We start from the raw sequence: 18,335 nt of genomic DNA, 5'->3' as shown, positions 1-18,335 counted from the left end.
TAACATCGTATAAGTACACTTAATACGGTAAGTGGTTATGTGTTTGCTTACGTCAAGGGAATCAACCTTAGTTTGAAATGTCATAGGAAGTCTGTTTGAGGGGGGCGGAAGTGTGGCCGCCAATCACGTTTCGGTGCGAGTTAAATATTCCCTCATGGGTGACTGAAATCATTATGCATTGCGGAAATGTAATCAAAGTACGTTATTTTATTCATTTACCTGTTCAATATATATATATATATATATATATATATATATATATATATATATATATATAGATGAAATAGTCTTGTGATTTTTTCCCCACACACATATATATATATATATATATATATATATATATATATATATATATATATATATATATATATATATATATATATATATATATATATATATATCCATCCATCCATTTTCTACCGCTTATTCCCTTTGGGATCGCGGGGGGCGCTGGAGCCTATCTCAGCTACAATCGGGCGGAAGGCGGGGTACACCCTGGACAAGTCGCCACCTCATCGCAGGGCCAACACAGATAGACAGACAACATTCACACTCACATCCACACACTAGGGCCAATTTAGTGTTGCCAATCAACTTATCCCCAGGTGCATGTCTTTGGAGGTGGGAGGAAGCCGGAGTACCCGGAGGGAACCTACGCAGTCACGGGGAGGACATGCAAACTCCACACAGAAAGATCCCGAGCCCGGGATTGAACCCAAGACTACTCAGGACCTTCGTATTGTGAGGCAGATGCACTAACCCCTCTGCCACCGTGAAGCCCCTATATATATATATATATATATATATATATATATATATATATATATATATATATATATATATATATATATATATATATATATACACATACAGTATATATATATATATATATATACACATACAGTATATATATATATATATATATATATATATATATATATATATATATATATATATATATATATATATATATATGTATGTATGTATATCAGTGACGTGCGGTTGATGGCTGGTGAGTCACTGACTTCCTCACAGTCAGATTTACAAACATATGAACCCTAAAGAGTATCTTATTCACCATTTGATTGGTAGCAGTTAACGGGTTATGTTTAAAAGCTCATACCAGCATTCTTCCCTGCTTGGCACTCAGCATCAAGGGTTGGAATTGGGGGTTAAATCACCAAAAATGATTCCCGGGCGCGGCGCCGCTGCTGCCCACTGCTCCCCTCACCTCCCAGGGGGTGATCAAGGGGATGGGTCAAATGCAGACGACAAATTTCACCACACCTAGTGTGTGTGTGACAATCATTGGTACTTTAACTTAACTTTAACTTTACACATACAAACTGTAGCACACAAAAAAGCACATTTAATAAAAAAAAAACATTATTATGGTCTTACCTTTACTTATAAATGAAGTCCATGTGCCGCTCCTTCTGACCAAAAGCATCAATAACTTGTTTATAGAAGTCTTCCTTATCTTTCTTCAGTTTTAATAGTCTCTCTGTCTCGATGGAGATCTTCCTTTAATTATTACCTCCTGCTTCCATTGAAAGTCCAGTTTAGAAAACTGTTTTATTTTAGATATGTAATCCTCCATGTTAAAAGTCCAGGCGAGAGGAAAAAATAAACGATCGCTGCTAACTGTTGCTGCTTGTTGTCACTTCTTCTGCAGCCGAGTAGTCGCAAGAATGATCGCTGGGATTACTGGCGCCCTCTACCACCATGAGGCGAGATTACTGAGAGCCTCACACAGTGCGTCTTTGCAGCCGTTTTATGATTACTCAGCACAAGAAATACGTTACACACATACAGTTGTTGACAAAATACACTGTACATTATATACCTCAGCTAACTAAACTATGGAAATGTATAATATAATTCATATAGCAATACGGTCTCACTGCACAGCAGGCCAGCAGTTAGCCGAGTCATTGCGCAATCCATGGTGAGGCACAACTGGCTGGTGACTCACCGCAAGTCTCTTCTCAGTATTTGAACTGCAAATGTGAAAATTCAGCAATTTTGAGTAAAAATAATCTAAAACTGGTGAAGTTAAATGGAAAATAACTTTATAGTAGAATCACTGGATACATATAACAATTTAATTTTTTTTTTTTCTTTTTATATTTTTTTTCTTTCCATGATGGCACGTGAGGCCCCGCCTCACCTGCCTCTAGGGACTGCACGTCACTGGTATATATATATATATACAATTTTTGTGTATATATGTATGTGTATGTATATATACGTGTATGTATATATATGTATGTGTGTGCATATATATATACACGTGTGTGTGTGTATATATATGTATGTGTGAGTGTACAGGTATATATACACACACACGTGTATATATGTATATGTCTATATATACACACATATATGTGTGTGTGTATATATATATACATACACATGTATATATCCACACATATATGTGTGAGTATATATATACACGTATATATACATACATATGTATATTTATATATACATACACGTGTAAATATACACACACCCACATATATATATATATACATATATATATATATATATATGTATGTATATATATATGTATACCGTATATTACCAAATAAACGCACTTCGGCAAATAACCGCCCATGTCCTAATAGCCGCCCGGGGTCTGACCCCATTTTGTGAATTAACCGCCTCTTCCTAATAACCGCCTATGTCCAAATAGCCGCCCATGGGCTGTTATTTGCATGATTTAGATTAAAATGCTACTGGGGTTGCGTTTGCTGCAGTATTTTTGTTTTGATGGTTTTATAGAGTACTTGGTACCATCATTTTATTTTTCCTGTATGCTGCTTTATTTAAAACTTGAAGTACTGTAGCCTTTATTTTATTCAAGTGACAGTATTATTGTTCTGTTTTGATGGTGGGTTTTATACTTGAGTACTTGGTACCATAATTTAATTTTTCCCGGTATGCTGCTTTATTTAAAAAGTTTATTTATTTTTAGTATTGGTATTCTATTTGACATTTGTTGCACTACTGCCATGTTGAGGCCTTGTTGATCTCTTGTCTTTTGATAGCCTACCTCATGTTGATCTCTTGTTTTTTTGTTTGTATGTTTACAATAGCTTTTACATTTAAAGTTTTTTGTATGAAAAAAAAATACTCGACAGTCACCATTGTAACAAATAATGGCCTGGTGCAGGCTGGTGCAAAAATAAATTAAAGCTGCAAGCAGCGTTGGTTGGGCCCGCGTATTTGGCAGGTGCTAGTCCTAAGTGTCCCAATACTTTTGTCTACTTTTAGTCTGAAGGGTCCCAAGACTTTTGTCTAGTGTACCTACCTTGTCTGCATTGTGTGGGCACGTTGGTGCTTCCTGCTTTTAAGCAGCCATCTTAAAAAAACAGCAGCGCAGCAGCATCAGCGCAGCGGGTCTTTGAAGGGTCATAAAATCCAAACCGGAGCAGGTATTAAAAATCCCATCTATACTTTTAATCACAAGGGTTTTATCTCTCACCTGTGTTAGTTTGAAGGCGAAACGACAAACGCGCTCAGAGGAAATAGATTTTGAAGGAAGGTGACCGGTTTTTACAAAAATTTTGTTTAGAAGGGGGAATAGCAAACTTCCTGTTGATTTTTGCTGGGGGTTGTCAATTAATGAAATGTAGGTCTAAGTGAGACCTACATAGAGGTGTTTGTTTCATGTCTCTCCGACCTTCCCAGTGGGAGTTACAGGCAGTTTTGTCAGATTTGTCATCCGAGGAGCAGTTTTTTGTGCGTTTTATTAAAAAATTGCTGTAGAGCACAATTTTTAGATTTGGGGTTAGGTTTTTTCATTAGATCACAGTTTTAGCCAGTCCTGATGTGTGTGTTCAGTTAGGTGAGTTTTGAAGCATGTTAAGGGGGTCAAATTACAGCTAAAAGAGGCAAAAGTGATTGTTTTTAGTACTTTTTTGTCTTGAAGGGGGAATTGCCAACTTCCTGTTGATTTTAGCCCGAGGATATACAATTGTGAAATGTAGATCTAAGTCAGACCTACATAAAGGTTTTTGTTTCATGTCTCTCCGACCTTCCTAGTGGGAGTTACAGGCAGCGTAGTTTTTTTCTTCTTCCTAGGGGGCGCTAGAGCGCAATTTTTAGTTTTGGGGTTTTTTTTTTTTATTAAAAGGCAATTTTCGCAGGTCCTGATGTGTGGGTCAAATATGGTGAGTTTTGAAGCATGTTAAGTGGGTCAAATTAGTGCTCAAAGAGGCGGCGGAAGAAGAAAGAAAGAATAATTAAAGCTGCAAGCAGCATTGGTCGGGCCCGCGTATTTGGCAGGTGCTAGTCCTAAGTGTCCCAATACTTTTGTCTACTTTTAGTCTGAAGTGTCCCAATATTTTTGTCTAGTGTACCTACCTTGTCTGCATAGTGTGGGCACGTTGGTGCTTCCTGCTTTTAAGCAGCCATCTTAAAAAAACAGCAGCGCAGCAGCATCAGCGCAGCGGGTCTTTGAAGGGTCATAAAATCAAAACCGGAGCAGGTATTAAAAAGCTGTTCTATACTTTTATACACAAGGGTTCAATCTCTCTCCTGTGTTAGTTTGAAGTCGAAACGACAAACGCGCTCAGAGGAGATAGATTTTGAAGGAAGGTGACCGTTTTTTACAAAAATGTTGTTTTGAAGGGGGAATAGTAAACTTCCTGTTGATTTTTGCTGGGGGTTGTCAATTTATGAAATGTAGGTCTAAGTGAGACCTACATTGAGGTTTTTGTTTCATGTCTCTCCGACCTTCCCAGTGGGAGTTACAGGCAGTTTTGTAATTTTTTTCTTCCGAGGAGCAGTTTTTTCTCCGTTTTATTAAAAAATTGCTCTATAGCGCAATTTTTAAATTTGGGGTTAGGTTTTTTTATTAGATCGCAATTTCTGCTAGTCCTGATGTGTGTGTTCAGTTCGGTGAGTTTTGAAGCATGTTAAGGGGGTCAAAGAGGCAAAAGTGACTGTTTTTAGTACATTTTTGTCTTGAAGGGGGAATTGCCAACTTCCTGTTGATTTTTGCCCGAGGAAATTAATTAATGAAAAGTAGGGCTAAGTGAGACCTACATAGACGTTTTTGTTTCATGTCTCTACAACATTCGTACTGGGAGTTATAAGCAGTTTTCTTTCTAGGGGGCGCTAGAGCGCAATTTTGAGTTTTGGGGTTCGGTTTTTTTATTAAAAGACAATTTTCGCAGGTCCTGATGTGTGGGTCAAATATGGTGAGTTTTGAAGCATGTTAAGTGGGTCAAATTAGTGCTCAAAGAGGCGGTGGAATAATAGTAAAACCTTAGAAAAACAATAGGTCCTTATGTCCCATTGCAAAAGGACTCCCGTTGGGATTCCTTTTACAATGGGCCATGCGGGCCCTAATAATAAAACCTTAGAATAACAATAGGTCCTTATGTCCCATTGCATAAGGACTCCCGAAGGGAGTCCTTTTGCAATGGGACATTGCGGGCCCTAATAAAAGCCTTGTGCAAATAACCGCCTGCTTCTTTTAAACGCCTGTCTCCAAAATCGATTTTGTGAAATAAACGCCCGGGCTACTATTTGGTAATATACGGTATACATATATATATATATATATACATATACATATACATATATATATATATATATATATGTATATTTATGTGTGTAAATATGCTAACCATAGACTACGGGACATGGCTGCAATCACTTTAATTTATTAAAAGCAGGAAAACGCTTACAAAAATAATAGCAGTACAGTAATGTGCAATGTTGCATTTCTTTCCCCCACAAGTTGTAACATCCGGAGCCAGCGATGTTCATCCAGTGGCGCAAAGACTCCACATTGAGGATGTTGAAATACTGAAAGTAACTGTAAATGACAACAGAATGCATGAAATTATTGTAGAGTCTATTAAATCATCGACCAAAGAGAAGTCATTCAATCATGGAAGCGTCTGTCACAAGCGGGACAAAAGGCAAGCAAACAAGAGAATATTTAGACCTTTCAGCATCTCACCTCAGAATGTGCTTTATATGCCAGCACTCACGTATGTACATATTTATACTACACTTCCAACTTGATAAGGCTGCTCTCCAAAAGGCTTTGTTTTTGTTTTTAAAGAACCTGGCTTCGTAATACAAACAACTCTGAAGCCTGTGCAAGAGTCCAGTGGGAGGAGCCTCAAAAGGGAACGACAACACTGCAAACATTCCCCTCGTGACTCCTGTTTTTGTTGTTGAAATCAAGTAGTGTAACTCTCCAAGCTCCAAAGGCAGTGCCAGACCATCTTCACTAATTCTAGTCCACTTGTGTGGATGACCACTTCCTGTGGAGTGTTCAAACTGTAATCACTAAACCTGTGCTCAGTTAAGGCCAGAAGGGAGCGTCCAAAGAAGAATTATACTGTCATGTTTGTAGAATCAAAGAAAAATACAGTATATTCAATATATATATATATATGTATATATATATTACAGATTTCATAAGTTAGTGTAAGAGGGGCGTGGCTTGACTGTGGGAGTGTGTCACGCCGCCCCTGTGCAGTCTGAGCCCACAATCTGCAGAGTCCTTGGTCCTCTCTAGGAGCTCTCCAGGGCATCCAGAACTTTCATGATCTGCTGCTTGATCACCTTGGTGGCGTCGCCGGCGTTGGGTATCAAATACCTGAGGGGGAGACATGACAAACAAATAAGAAGCTGTAAGTATCTATTTATTTTTCAAACTAAAGAAGGGGTGTCGATATATTTTTCGTCATTGCAGTGTTACATGAATACCAGGAAAAACAACTATTTCAGTGAAAATTGCGTGTGAATGCCGAAAAGACAACAGTTAGCGTCGAGTAACAACATCACCTGTCGAGTCAGCAAAAAAAGCAGTTAGCATGCTAATATTTAGCATGCGTTAAAAGTCAACAGTTAGCACACTAGCCAGGTAGCGTCAAGTAACAATATCACCTGCCGAGTCAACAAAAAAAAGCCGTTAGCATGCGTTAAAAGTCGACAGTTAGCACGTTAGCCAGGTGGCGTCAAGTAGCAATATCACCTGTCGAGTCAGCAAAAAAAGCGGTTAGCACGCTAATATTTAGCGTGCGTTAAAAGTCAACAGTTAGCACGTTAGCCAGGTAGCGTCGAGTAACAATATCAACATGAATCAGCAGAAAAAGCGGTTAGCATGCTAATATTGAGCATGCGTTAAAAGTCAACAGTTAGCACACTAGCCAGGTAGCGTCAAGTAACAATATCACCTGCCGAGTCAGCAAAAAAAAAACTGTTAGCCTGCGTTAAAAGTCAACAGTTAGCACGTTAGCCAGGCAGTGTCGAGTAACAATATCACCTGTCAAGTCAGCAAAAAAAGCTGTTAGCATGCTACAATTTAGCATGCATATAATAGTCAACAGTTAGCACACTAGCCAGGTAGCGTCAAGTAACAATATCACCTGCCGAGTCAGCAAAAAAAAGCCGTTAGCATGCGTTAAAAGTCAACAGTTAGCACGTTCGCCAGGTAGCGTCGAGTAACAATATCAACATGAATCAGCAGAAAAAGCGGTTAGCATGCTAATATTGAGCATGCGTTAAAAGTCAACAGTTAGCACACTAGCCAGGTAGCGTCAAGTAACAATATCACCTGCCGAGTCAGCAAAAAAAAGCTGTTAGCCTGCGTTAAAAGTCAACAGTTAGCACGTTAGCCAGGCAGTGTCGAGTAACAATATCACCTGTCAAGTCAGCAAAAAAAGCGGTTAGCATGCTAATAGTTAGCAGGCGTTAAAAGTCTACAGTTAGCACGTTAGCCAGGTAGCGTCAAGTAACAATATCACCTGTCAAGTCAGCAAAAAAAGCGGTTAGCATGCTAATAGTTAGCATGCGTTAAAAGACAACAGTTAGCACACGAGCCAGGTATCGTCAAGTAACAATATCACCTGCCGAGTCAGCAAAAAAAAAGCCGTTAGCATGCTAATATTTAGCATGCGTCAAAAGGCAACAGTTAGCACACTAGCCAGGTAGTGTCAAGAAACAATATCACCTGTCGAGTCAGCAAACAAAAGCTGTTAGCATGCGTTAAAAGTCGAAAGATAGCACGTTGACCAGGAAAAACAACTATTTCAGAAGAAATTGCGTGTGAATGTCGAAAAGGCAACAGTTAGCACGTTAGCCAGGTAGCGTCAAGTAACAATATCACCTGTCGAGTCAGCAAAAAAAAAAGCTGTTAGCATGCTAATAGTTAGCATGCGTTAAAACTCAACAGTTAGCACACTCGCCAGGTAGCGTCAAGTAACAATATCACCTGTCGAGTCAGCAATCAAAAGCCGTTAGCATGCGTTAAAAGTTGACAGTTGGCACGTTAGCCAGGTAGTGTCAAGTAACAATATCACCTGCCGAGTCAGCAAAAAAAAAAGCCGTTAGCATGCATTAAAAGTCGACAGTTAGCACGTTAGCCAGGTCGCGTCAAGTAACAATATCACCTGTCGAGTCAGCAAAAAAAAGCTGTTAGCATGCTAATAGTTAGCAGGCGTTAAAATTCAACAGTTAGCACACTAGCCAGGTATCGTCAAGTAACAATATCACCTGCCGAGTCAGCAAAAAAAAAGCCGTTAGCATGCTAATATTTAGCATGCGTTAAAAGGCAACAGTTAGCACACTAGCCAGGTAGTGTCACGTAACAATATCACCTGTCGAGTCAGCAAACAAAAGCCGTTAGTATGCGTTAAAAGTCGACAGTTGGCACGTTAGCCAGGTAGCGTCAAGTAACAATATCAACTGTCGAGTCAGCAAACAAAAGCCGTTAGTATGCGTTAAAAGTCGACAGTTGGCACGTTAGCCAGGTAGCGTCAAGTAACAATATCAACTGTCGAGTCAACAAAAAAAGCTGCTAGCATGCTAATAGTTAGCAGGCTTTAAAAGTCTACAGTTAGCACGTTAGCCAGGTAGCGTTAAGTACCAATATCACATGTCAAGTCAGCAAAAAAAGCTGTTAGCATGCTAATAGTTAGCATGATTTTAAGGTGTATACCTACAAATAAGCGAGCATGCTAACTTTCACATGCCAACACTTGTGAAAAAAAAATAATATTCCGAAGTGTCTACTTGTAAAATTAAGGTTTTGCTAAGTTACTCTATGTAAAATAAAATATTTTACTGTGACGTGTATGCTTGCAAAATTAGCTCTAAAGCTAACATGCTAACTGTATACCTGCAAAGTGTGGGGGAAAAACTAGCATGCCAACACTTAGCCTAGGTGAAATAACATTTTGTTCTGAGGTGTATACCCATAGACATCTTATAAGGGTACGCAGCATGGAGCGCTACTGCCTACTGGCGCTGACGAGACGCGGGGCCGCCATCTTGGAGTGGTGATCCGCTCCACTCAGTGCAATTCATTTGGCAGGAGCAATGACATTTAATTCATCTTACCTCACTGAATACCACTGATTTTCACACCTTTTTTTTTTGTCATACGTGCAGCTATGATAAAGGACACATGTTTTATTATTCATAGTTTGCTTAACAGTAATAGAATATTACTCGAGTCACATGACTTGGACTCGAGTCAGACTCGAGTCATGAATTTGATGACTTTAGACTCGACTTGACAAACTGTAAAAAGACTTGCAACTCGACTTAGACTTTAACATCAATGACTTGTGACTTCACTTGGACTTGAGCCTTTTGAATTGACATGACTTGACATGACTTGCTACTTTCCCCAAAACCCAAAGATGAAAAAGTTATTCGGGAGCGCTCCGTATTTTTCATTGTGTACTTGTCTATCAGCGTTGCGTGTGTCAGCTAGTGTGGTCTCAGTACAACAGCCAATCAAATTAGATCTACTTTGTTTTCATCACACAGCATTCATCCAATCAAATTGCAGGACAACCAACGAAGAAGACATGTCCAAACCACACGCCAGTGAACAAAAAAATGATACCTAAAATAATTTCGTTTGCGTATAAAAATTACGAGGTGGTCAACACAAAACGGTTTGCAGTATGCAACACATGCGGTTCGAAAATTACTGATGGAGAGGCAACAACTTCCAACTTCGTCCGGCATTTGAAGTTGCACAAAGAACGGTAAGTTTTGAATGTAAGATAACGTTTATTGGCTAAGTAACGTGACTTTTATTTGCTGTGTAGTTAAATCAGTGAGGCTGTAAACTCACTGCTAACGTTATAACGTTATTGCAAACACGGGAATCTGTTGCAGTTCACTACCTTATTCATACTTTTTGTTCAGTGATTTTTTTTTAAGCAGGGTTACGTTAGTCAATATATCACACGTAACGTTAGACGGCGGTCAGCAGCACCGCGTATTTTAGCCACTTAAAAAAAGACAAAAATAGTAAAATAAAGGTCAGTTAAAATGTATACTATATTATGAATATGTGTACCGTTTTAGCTAGCTTTCTGACATACTGTTGGTTGTTTACCTCAGTGGTCTCCAACCACCGGGCCGCAGCCCGGTACTGGTCCGTGGATCGATTGGTATCGGGCCGCACAAGAAATAATTTTTTTTTTCTTTCTTTTTTTAATTAAATCAACATAAAAAACACAAGATACACTTACAAGTAGTGCACCAACCCAAAACAACTCTCTCCCCCCTTTTGTTCTGGGCATTGAACATGAAGACTCTTCCTTCACTGTTCCGAGTGGCCATGAGAGTCTTGGCAGTGCCTGCCTCCAGTGCTCCAGTGGAGCGAGTTTTCAGCCATGGTGGCATCATACTACGCCCCCATCGTGCACAAATGACTGACAGACTCTTGGCTAATTTGGTCTTTTGCAAATGCAATGCAGCATAGGGCCCTGACATATAAAAAGTACAACTTTTTTGTTGTGTTCACGTATATGTCATGTTTTTTCAATGTTAACACTTTTGTACAAATAAGTACATTTGCACTTTATTTTTTAATGTGTTTGTTCTGTAAAGGAATGAGTTAATGTTTAAAATGACTGGTTAATAGTGCTATTATAAAGTGCAATGTCAGCACAATTTTCTTTCCTGCAATTTAAAATGCACTTGTTTTAATAAATAAATACAGCGTTTGAAAAGCCTACACAATCTGTGTTAATATATTAGTCTGTGGTTAAAAGGACTTGAAAGGACTCGAAACTCAAAATGCAGGACTTAGGACTTGACTTGAGACTTTCCAGTCTTGACTTTGGACTTGACTCGGGGCTTGCCTGTCTTGACTCGGGACTTGACTCGGACTTGAGGGCAAAGACTTGAGACTTACTTGTGACTTGCAAAACAATGACTTGGTCCCACCTCTGGCTATAAGTGACCGGACGTCCAAGATCAAAACTGGGAATATAATCCCAGAGAAGGGGGAAAAAAAGGGTCAGCTATTTTGAAGTTGAAGAAACAATATGATTAGGTTATATATACATGCGTATATCCTACATAAACAATGTATGAATACATTAGATATCTATATATCTTATAGACCATGGGTGTCAAACTCTGGCCCGCTGGCCAAATTTGGGCCGCCGTGTAATTTCACTTGGCCCGCCGATTGTATACAGCGGCGGTGCCGCGGTAACACCTCATTCACCGCTAATTCTCATACTTGCCAATTCTCATACGGGAGACTCCCAATTTCCAATTTCACTGTCCCTCCCAATAATAGTCACGTCCGCTTTTCATCCAGTCCAACGAGTGCTGGCCCAGTCACATAATATGTGCGGCTTCTGCACGCACACACACACACACAAGTGTGTGCAGGGCATACTTCATCAACAGCGATACAGTTTACACTGAGGGTGCCCGTATAAACAACTTTAACACTGTTACAAATATACGCCACACTGTGAACCCACACCAAACAAGAATGACGAAAACATTTCGGGAGAACATCCGCACCGTAACACAACAGAACAAATACCCAGAACCCTTTGCAGCATTAACTCTTCCGGGACGCTACAAGGTGTGTGTGTGTGGGGGGGGGGGGGTGTATTGTAGCGTCCCGGAAAAGTTAGTGCTGCAAGGGATTCTGGGTATTTGTTCTGTTGTGTTTGTTGTGTTACGGTGCGGATGTTCTCCCGAAATGTGTTTGTCATTCTTGTTTGGTGTGGGTTCACAGTGTGGCGCATATTTGTAACAGTGTAAAAGTTGTTTATACGGGCACCCTCAATGTAACCTGTATCGCTGTTGATTAAGTATGCCTTGCATTCACATGTTTGAGCATACAGACGCCACACATATTTTGTGATCGGGCCGGCACGTTTTTAGAATGGATGAAAAGCAGACGTGACGACAGCTCGTAGTCGACGTTAATGGCAGTGCCTTTAAGGCACGCCCCCAAGACTACAAGATATAATGACTGATGAACACCTTCGTTGGATAATGAAGGTTGCCTCAGCTCAAAGCCTGAGCCCCGACATTAATGAACTAGCATCCAAGAAAAGATGGCAGGTATCAGGCTTGGGCACATCAGATTAGATCAGTGTGTTGCAAACTGAGCAGTTTAAAGTCCTGAATGGTTGGTTTATTCATTGTTATTTTATTTTCTAATTTATTAGCCTGTGGAAAAAGTTAATGTTGATATTTACCTCAGGAGGCTGCAAATAGAAAAGAGGCATTACATTTTTATTTAAATTGTATTTGATATGCCATTGATATTTTTTTATTATTATTTGAAACTGGATTTTGCATGTCACTATAAAGTTATATAAGCCTTGCTTGTTCAATATTCAATGCAAAACTTGTTTGGGTCCCTATTAAAAGGTTCATTTGTTCAACCTTGGCCCGCGGCTTTGTTCAGTTTTACATTTTGGCCCACTCTGTATTTGAGTTTGACACCCCTGTTATAGACTGTATCTCTGTTGCTGCAGCAGCAGAGTTTATTCTGTCTTGACACTTTGTGTTGATATTTGCATTACATTACCCTTAAATGATAATGTTTACAGTGATTGTTTTATATGTATTTTGTATGGATGTCGCTTTGGATAAAAGCGTCTGCCAAATACTTAAACATAAACATATATAAACACCTGAAAGTCTTTATATCAGCTAAAACCACCAATCTGTTTCACTGGATTCAGAATAAAAGCAAATTCTGGTCTTACCCAACAATGTTAGTATTTGAATATTGTTACTTGAAGACTTATACCTGGTTACAATTATACTGTTAAGAAAGTTTTGTCTTATATTTGGCCTAAAATGAGAATGCATCATAATCTGTGGCGGCTGGTGAATTTTGTTTTTAGGTGGGGCTGAAAGTTTGTAAACCAAACCTTTGTAGGGGCGTCATCCTCCCCCAGAAGATTTCTTTGTGATTTTCACATACAAATGAAGCATTCTGACAAAATAATGATGACAAAATAGAAAATGTCATAGGTTTGCAGAAAACTATATACAATATGCACACTGAAGGCATGATGCCACCATAGGTTTCAATTAGGGATGTCTGATAATATCGGACTGCCAATATTATCGGCCGATAAATGCTTTAAAATGCAATATCGGAAATTATCGGTATCAAAAAGTAAAATGTATGACTTTTTAAAACACCGCTGTGTACACGGACGTGGGGAGAAGTACAGAGCGGCAATAAACCTTAAAGGCACTGCCTTTGCGTGCCGGCCCAGTCTCATAATATCTACGGCTTTTCACACACACAAGTGAATGCAATGCATAATTGGTCAACAGCCATACAGGTCACACTGAGGGTGGCCGTATAAACAACTTTAACACTGCTACAAATATGCGGCACACTGTGAACCCACACCAAACAAGAATGACAAACACATTTCGGGAGAACATCCGCACCGTAACACAACATAAACACAACAGAACAAATACCCAGAACCCCTTGCAGCACTAACTCTTCCGGGACGCTACAATATACACCCCCCCGCTTTCCCCTACCCCCCCACCTCAACCTCCTCATGCTCTCTCAGGGAGAGCATGTCCCAAATTCCAAGCTGCTGTTTTGAGGCATTAAAAAAATAAAATAAAAATGCACTTTGTGACTTCAATAATAAATATGGCAGTGCCATGTTGGCACTTTTTTCCATAACTTGAGTTGATTTATTTTGGAAAACCTTGTTACATTCTTAAATGCATCTAGCGGGGCATCACAACAAAATTAGGCATAATAATGTTTTAATTCCACAACTGTATATATCGGTATCGGTTGATATCGGAATCGGTAATTGAGAGTTGGACAATATCGGAATATCGGCAAAAAAGCCATTATCGGACATCTCTAGTTTCAACTTTATGTTATTCAAGTATGACATTTTTTAAATGTAATTAATTTCATCGACAAGCAATTCTATTATGGTCATACTCGTGTTTGCTCGCGGCTAGGATTTCAATACTATTGAAGATCTTTGCTCCTTCTCAACTCTGTGGTAATATTCTTTTCACAAAATACAATCAATAGTACGTTAATGTTAAATCTTACTTGTGAAAAGTAATCTCCCCCCGATTCCTATTTTCAACAGTCCGCTCATTTGAGCAGGAAAACGCTGAACACACTGCAAAAAGTCAGTGTTCAAAAACAAGAAAAAAAAAATAATACAAAAATTAGGGATATTTTACTTGAAGTAAGCAAAATTATCAAGAAAATCCGGCTTGTCAAGACTTTCCAAAACAAGTAAAGTGAGCTAATTTCAATGAACCCAAAAATACCTTAAAATAAGTATATTTTCACTAATAACAAGTGCACTTTTCTTGGTAGAAAGAAACAATTGAGAAGATAACTGCCTTTATTTAATTATAAATTGGAGAAGTTTACTTCATACTGGGAAAACTGGCTCAATTATGTCACGCCCTATAAGCCTGACTTTAATTCTTCAAATTAGTGATTGTACTGCTTTAAAAAAAAAAAAATAAATGACTCCCTATATATATATATTTTTATATATATATATTTTTATATATATATATATATATATATACACACACACACACATATATATATATATATATATATATATATATATATATATATATATATAGGTAAACGCCAGTAAATTAGAATATTTTGAAAAACTTGATTTATTTCAGTAATTGCATTCAAAAGGTGTAACTTGTACATTATATTTATTCATTGCACACAGACTGATGCATTCAAATGTTTATTTCATTTAATTTTGATGATTTGAAGTGGCAACAAATGAAAATCCAAAATTCCGTGTGTCACAAAATTAGAATATTACTTAAGGCTAATACAAAAAAGGGATTTTTAGAAATGTTGGCCAACTGAAAAGTATGAAAATGAAAAATATGAGCATGTACAATACTCAATACTTGGTTGGAGCTCCTTTTGCCTCAATTACTGCGTTAATGCGGCGTGGCATGGAGTCGATGAGTTTCTGGCACTGCTCAGGTGTTATGAGAGCCCAGGTTGCTCTGATAGTGGCCTTCAACTCTTCTGCGTTTTTGGGTCTGGCATTCTGCATCTTCCTTTTCACAATACCCCACAGATTTTCTATGGGGCTAAGGTCAGGGGAGTTGGCGGGCCAATTTAGAACAGAAATACCATGGTCCGTAAACCAGGCACGGGTAGATTTTGCGCTGTGTGCAGGCGCCAAGTCCTGTTGGAACTTGAAATCTCCATCTCCATAGAGCAGGTCAGCAGCAGGAAGCATGAAGTGCTCTAAAACTTGCTGGTAGACGGCTGCGTTGACCCTGGATCTCAGGAAACAGAGTGGACCGACACCAGCAGATGACATGGCACCCCAAACCATCACCCAACCATGCAAATTTTGCATTTCCTTTGGAAATCGAGGTCCCAGAGTCTGGAGGAAGACAGGAGAGGCACAGGATCCACGTTGCCTGAAGTCTAGTGTAAAGTTTCCACCATCAGTGATGGTTTGGGGTGCCATGTCATCTGCTGGTGTCGGTTATTATTTATTTAATTGATGTATTTGTAGATACTACTTTGTTGTTTTTTTGCTGTTTCTTTCTTTTTTTGGGGGGTGGAGGGGGCGTGGTAAGGTTGGGGATCCATCCATCCATCCATTTTCTACCGCTTATTCCCTTAGGGGTCGCGGGGGGCGCTGGAGCCTATCTCAGCTACAATCGGGCAGAAGGCGGTGTACACCCTGGACAAGTCGCCACCTCATCGCAGGATATAAACAAAAAATATTTTGACATTTAGGGCAGACAACAGATATATGATGTACAGTATGTGAAAATGATGTAATGGATAAGAATGTCTGATGCTGGATGACAATAAAAAAAATAAAATAAATAAATAAATTAAAATAAATTAAAAATGGAGACCTTTATGCTCAATATGTTGAAAAATATTCTTAAATTAAGTAAAGTGCCATTATCTTGATATAATGATAAGCGCCCGGCATCATGATTTTTGTTTTCATGCTTGAAGTAAGAAATTATTACTTTTAAAGAAGTAGTTTATACTTGTGAGTGTTGATGACACAGCTTTGCAACACTTGATATTCTAGTTTCAAGCATGTTTTACTCAATATAGGTCATCAAATCTCAGCAAAAAGCTGTAATATCTTACTGAGATCATTTAACACTTAAAACAAGTAAAACACTCTAACATGAAATCTGCTTAGTGAGAAGACTTATCTTATCAGACAGAAAATAAGCAAGTATCACCCTTATTTGAGATATTTCATCTTACTTAGATTTCAGTTTTTGCAGTGCACCATCTTTGTTTTCTACCTGTCAACTGTCAGTTTAGGCTGCTCGCCGGCTCCCCATCACCACTTCAAGATGGCGGCCCAATTTCTCGCGTCTACTTATAAGATGTCTATATGTCTACCTGCAAGACGAGCTCAAAAGCTAACAAGCATGAGGAGAAAGTACCGTTCCACTGCGGAGATCTCCACCCCTGCAGAGTTGTTGCTTCCGAACTTGAAGGTGATGAGTTCCGGGTGCTTCTTCTTCGACGTGATCTTCACCACGGAGCTCAGCGCTTGCCTGGACTGGATGTAGGCGAAACCTTTCCTGGAGGCGATCTCGCGTAAGCAGTACATGTGAGTCGCCGTGACGAGCAGGTGGCTGTAATTAAAAACAACACTTTGAGAGTAGTTCTCAATGTTCTCATTTACACACTTATATATTTTCAAGAAGTATTTTTGTTCCGTTTGAAGGTTAGAACAATTTGAGAAGCCGGTATGAATGTATTGGTCTGGGTTGTTCTCCTGAAGTTTCAGTAAAACTTGATAATATTCCTATTCTGTCTTGATGGTCCTTCTTTCTCAGCATATATGTCATCGAAAGAACTTGGGATTGACCAGTGACTTTAATTCCCTGGGAGGAAAAGCTGGTTAGACGCAACAGTCTCCAAAAAGTACTTTTGTGTACTTTTGACTTATACACAGTAATTGTGTACTTGTCCAATGTAATATACAGGTAAAAGCCAGTAAATTAGAATATTTTGAAAAACTTGATTTATTTCAGTAATTGCATTCAAAAGGTGTAACTTGTACATTATATTTATTCATTGCACACAGACTGATGCATTCAAATGTTTATTTCATTTAATTTTGATGATTTGAAGTGGCAACAAATGAAAATCCAAAATTCCGTGTGTCACAAAATTAGAATATTGTGTAAGGCTAATACAAAAAAGAGATTTTTAGAAATGTTGGCCAACTGAAAAGTATGAAAATGAAAAATATGAGCATGTACAATACTCAATACTTGGTTGGAGCTCCTTTTGCCTCAATTACTGCGTTAATGCGGCGTGGCATGGAGTCGATGAGTTTCTGGCACTGCTCAGGTGTTATGAGAGCCCAGGTTGCTCTGATAGTGGCCTTCAACTCTTCTGCGTTTTTGGGTCTGGCATTCTGCATCTTCCTTTTCACAATACCCCACAGATTTTCTATGGGGCTAAGGTCAGGGGAGTTGGCGGGCCAATTTAGAACAGAAATACCATGGTCCGTAAACCAGGCACGGGTAGATTTTGCGCTGTGTGCAGGCGCCAAGTCCTGTTGGAACTTGAAATCTCCATCTCCATAGAGCAGGTCAGCAGCAGGAAGCATGAAGTGCTCTAAAACTTGCTGGTAGACGGCTGCGTTGACCCTGGATCTCAGGAAACAGAGTGGACCGACACCAGCAGATGACATGGCACCCCAAACCATCACTGATGGTGGAAACTTTACACTAGACTTCAGGCAACGTGGATCCTGTGCCTCTCCTGTCTTCCTCCAGACTCTGGGACCTCGATTTCCAAAGGAAATGCAAAATTTGCATGGTTGGGTGATGGTTTGGGGTGCCATGTCATCTGCTGGTGTCGGTCCACTCTGTTTCCTGAGATCCAGGGTCAACGCAGCCGTCTACCAGCAAGTTTTAGAGCACTTCATGCTTCCTGCTGCTGACCTGCTCTATGGAGATGGAGATTTCAAGTTCCAACAGGACTTGGCGCCTGCACACAGCGCAAAATCTACCCG

The 18,335-nt window shown here is 39.3% G+C and overlaps 1 protein-coding gene across 3 annotated transcripts in view; it reads right to left on the bottom strand.

Moving 5' to 3' along the window:
• Positions 1–5,662: 5,662 nt before the first annotated feature.
• Positions 5,663–18,335, bottom strand: part of tbc1d23 (TBC1 domain family, member 23) — a 72,840-nt gene continuing 60,167 nt past the window's right edge. For all 3 annotated transcript variants that reach the window (XM_061977541.2, XM_061977542.2, XM_061977543.2), the window contains 2 exons: positions 16,747–16,941; positions 5,663–6,628 (listed from right to left, as the gene is read on the bottom strand). In XM_061977541.2, the coding sequence (XP_061833525.1) occupies positions 6,544–6,628; positions 16,747–16,941 (280 nt within the window). In that variant the 3' untranslated portion in view covers positions 5,663–6,543. The remainder of the gene's footprint in view (positions 6,629–16,746; positions 16,942–18,335) is intronic.

The sequence above is a fragment of the Nerophis lumbriciformis genome, linkage group LG18 (genome assembly GCF_033978685.3).
Source record: "Nerophis lumbriciformis linkage group LG18, RoL_Nlum_v2.1, whole genome shotgun sequence".
Classification (NCBI taxonomy): domain Eukaryota; kingdom Metazoa; phylum Chordata; class Actinopteri; order Syngnathiformes; family Syngnathidae; genus Nerophis; species Nerophis lumbriciformis.
Note: the sequence above shows the minus strand (reverse complement) of the source record. Positions and strands in the feature narration are given on the sequence as shown.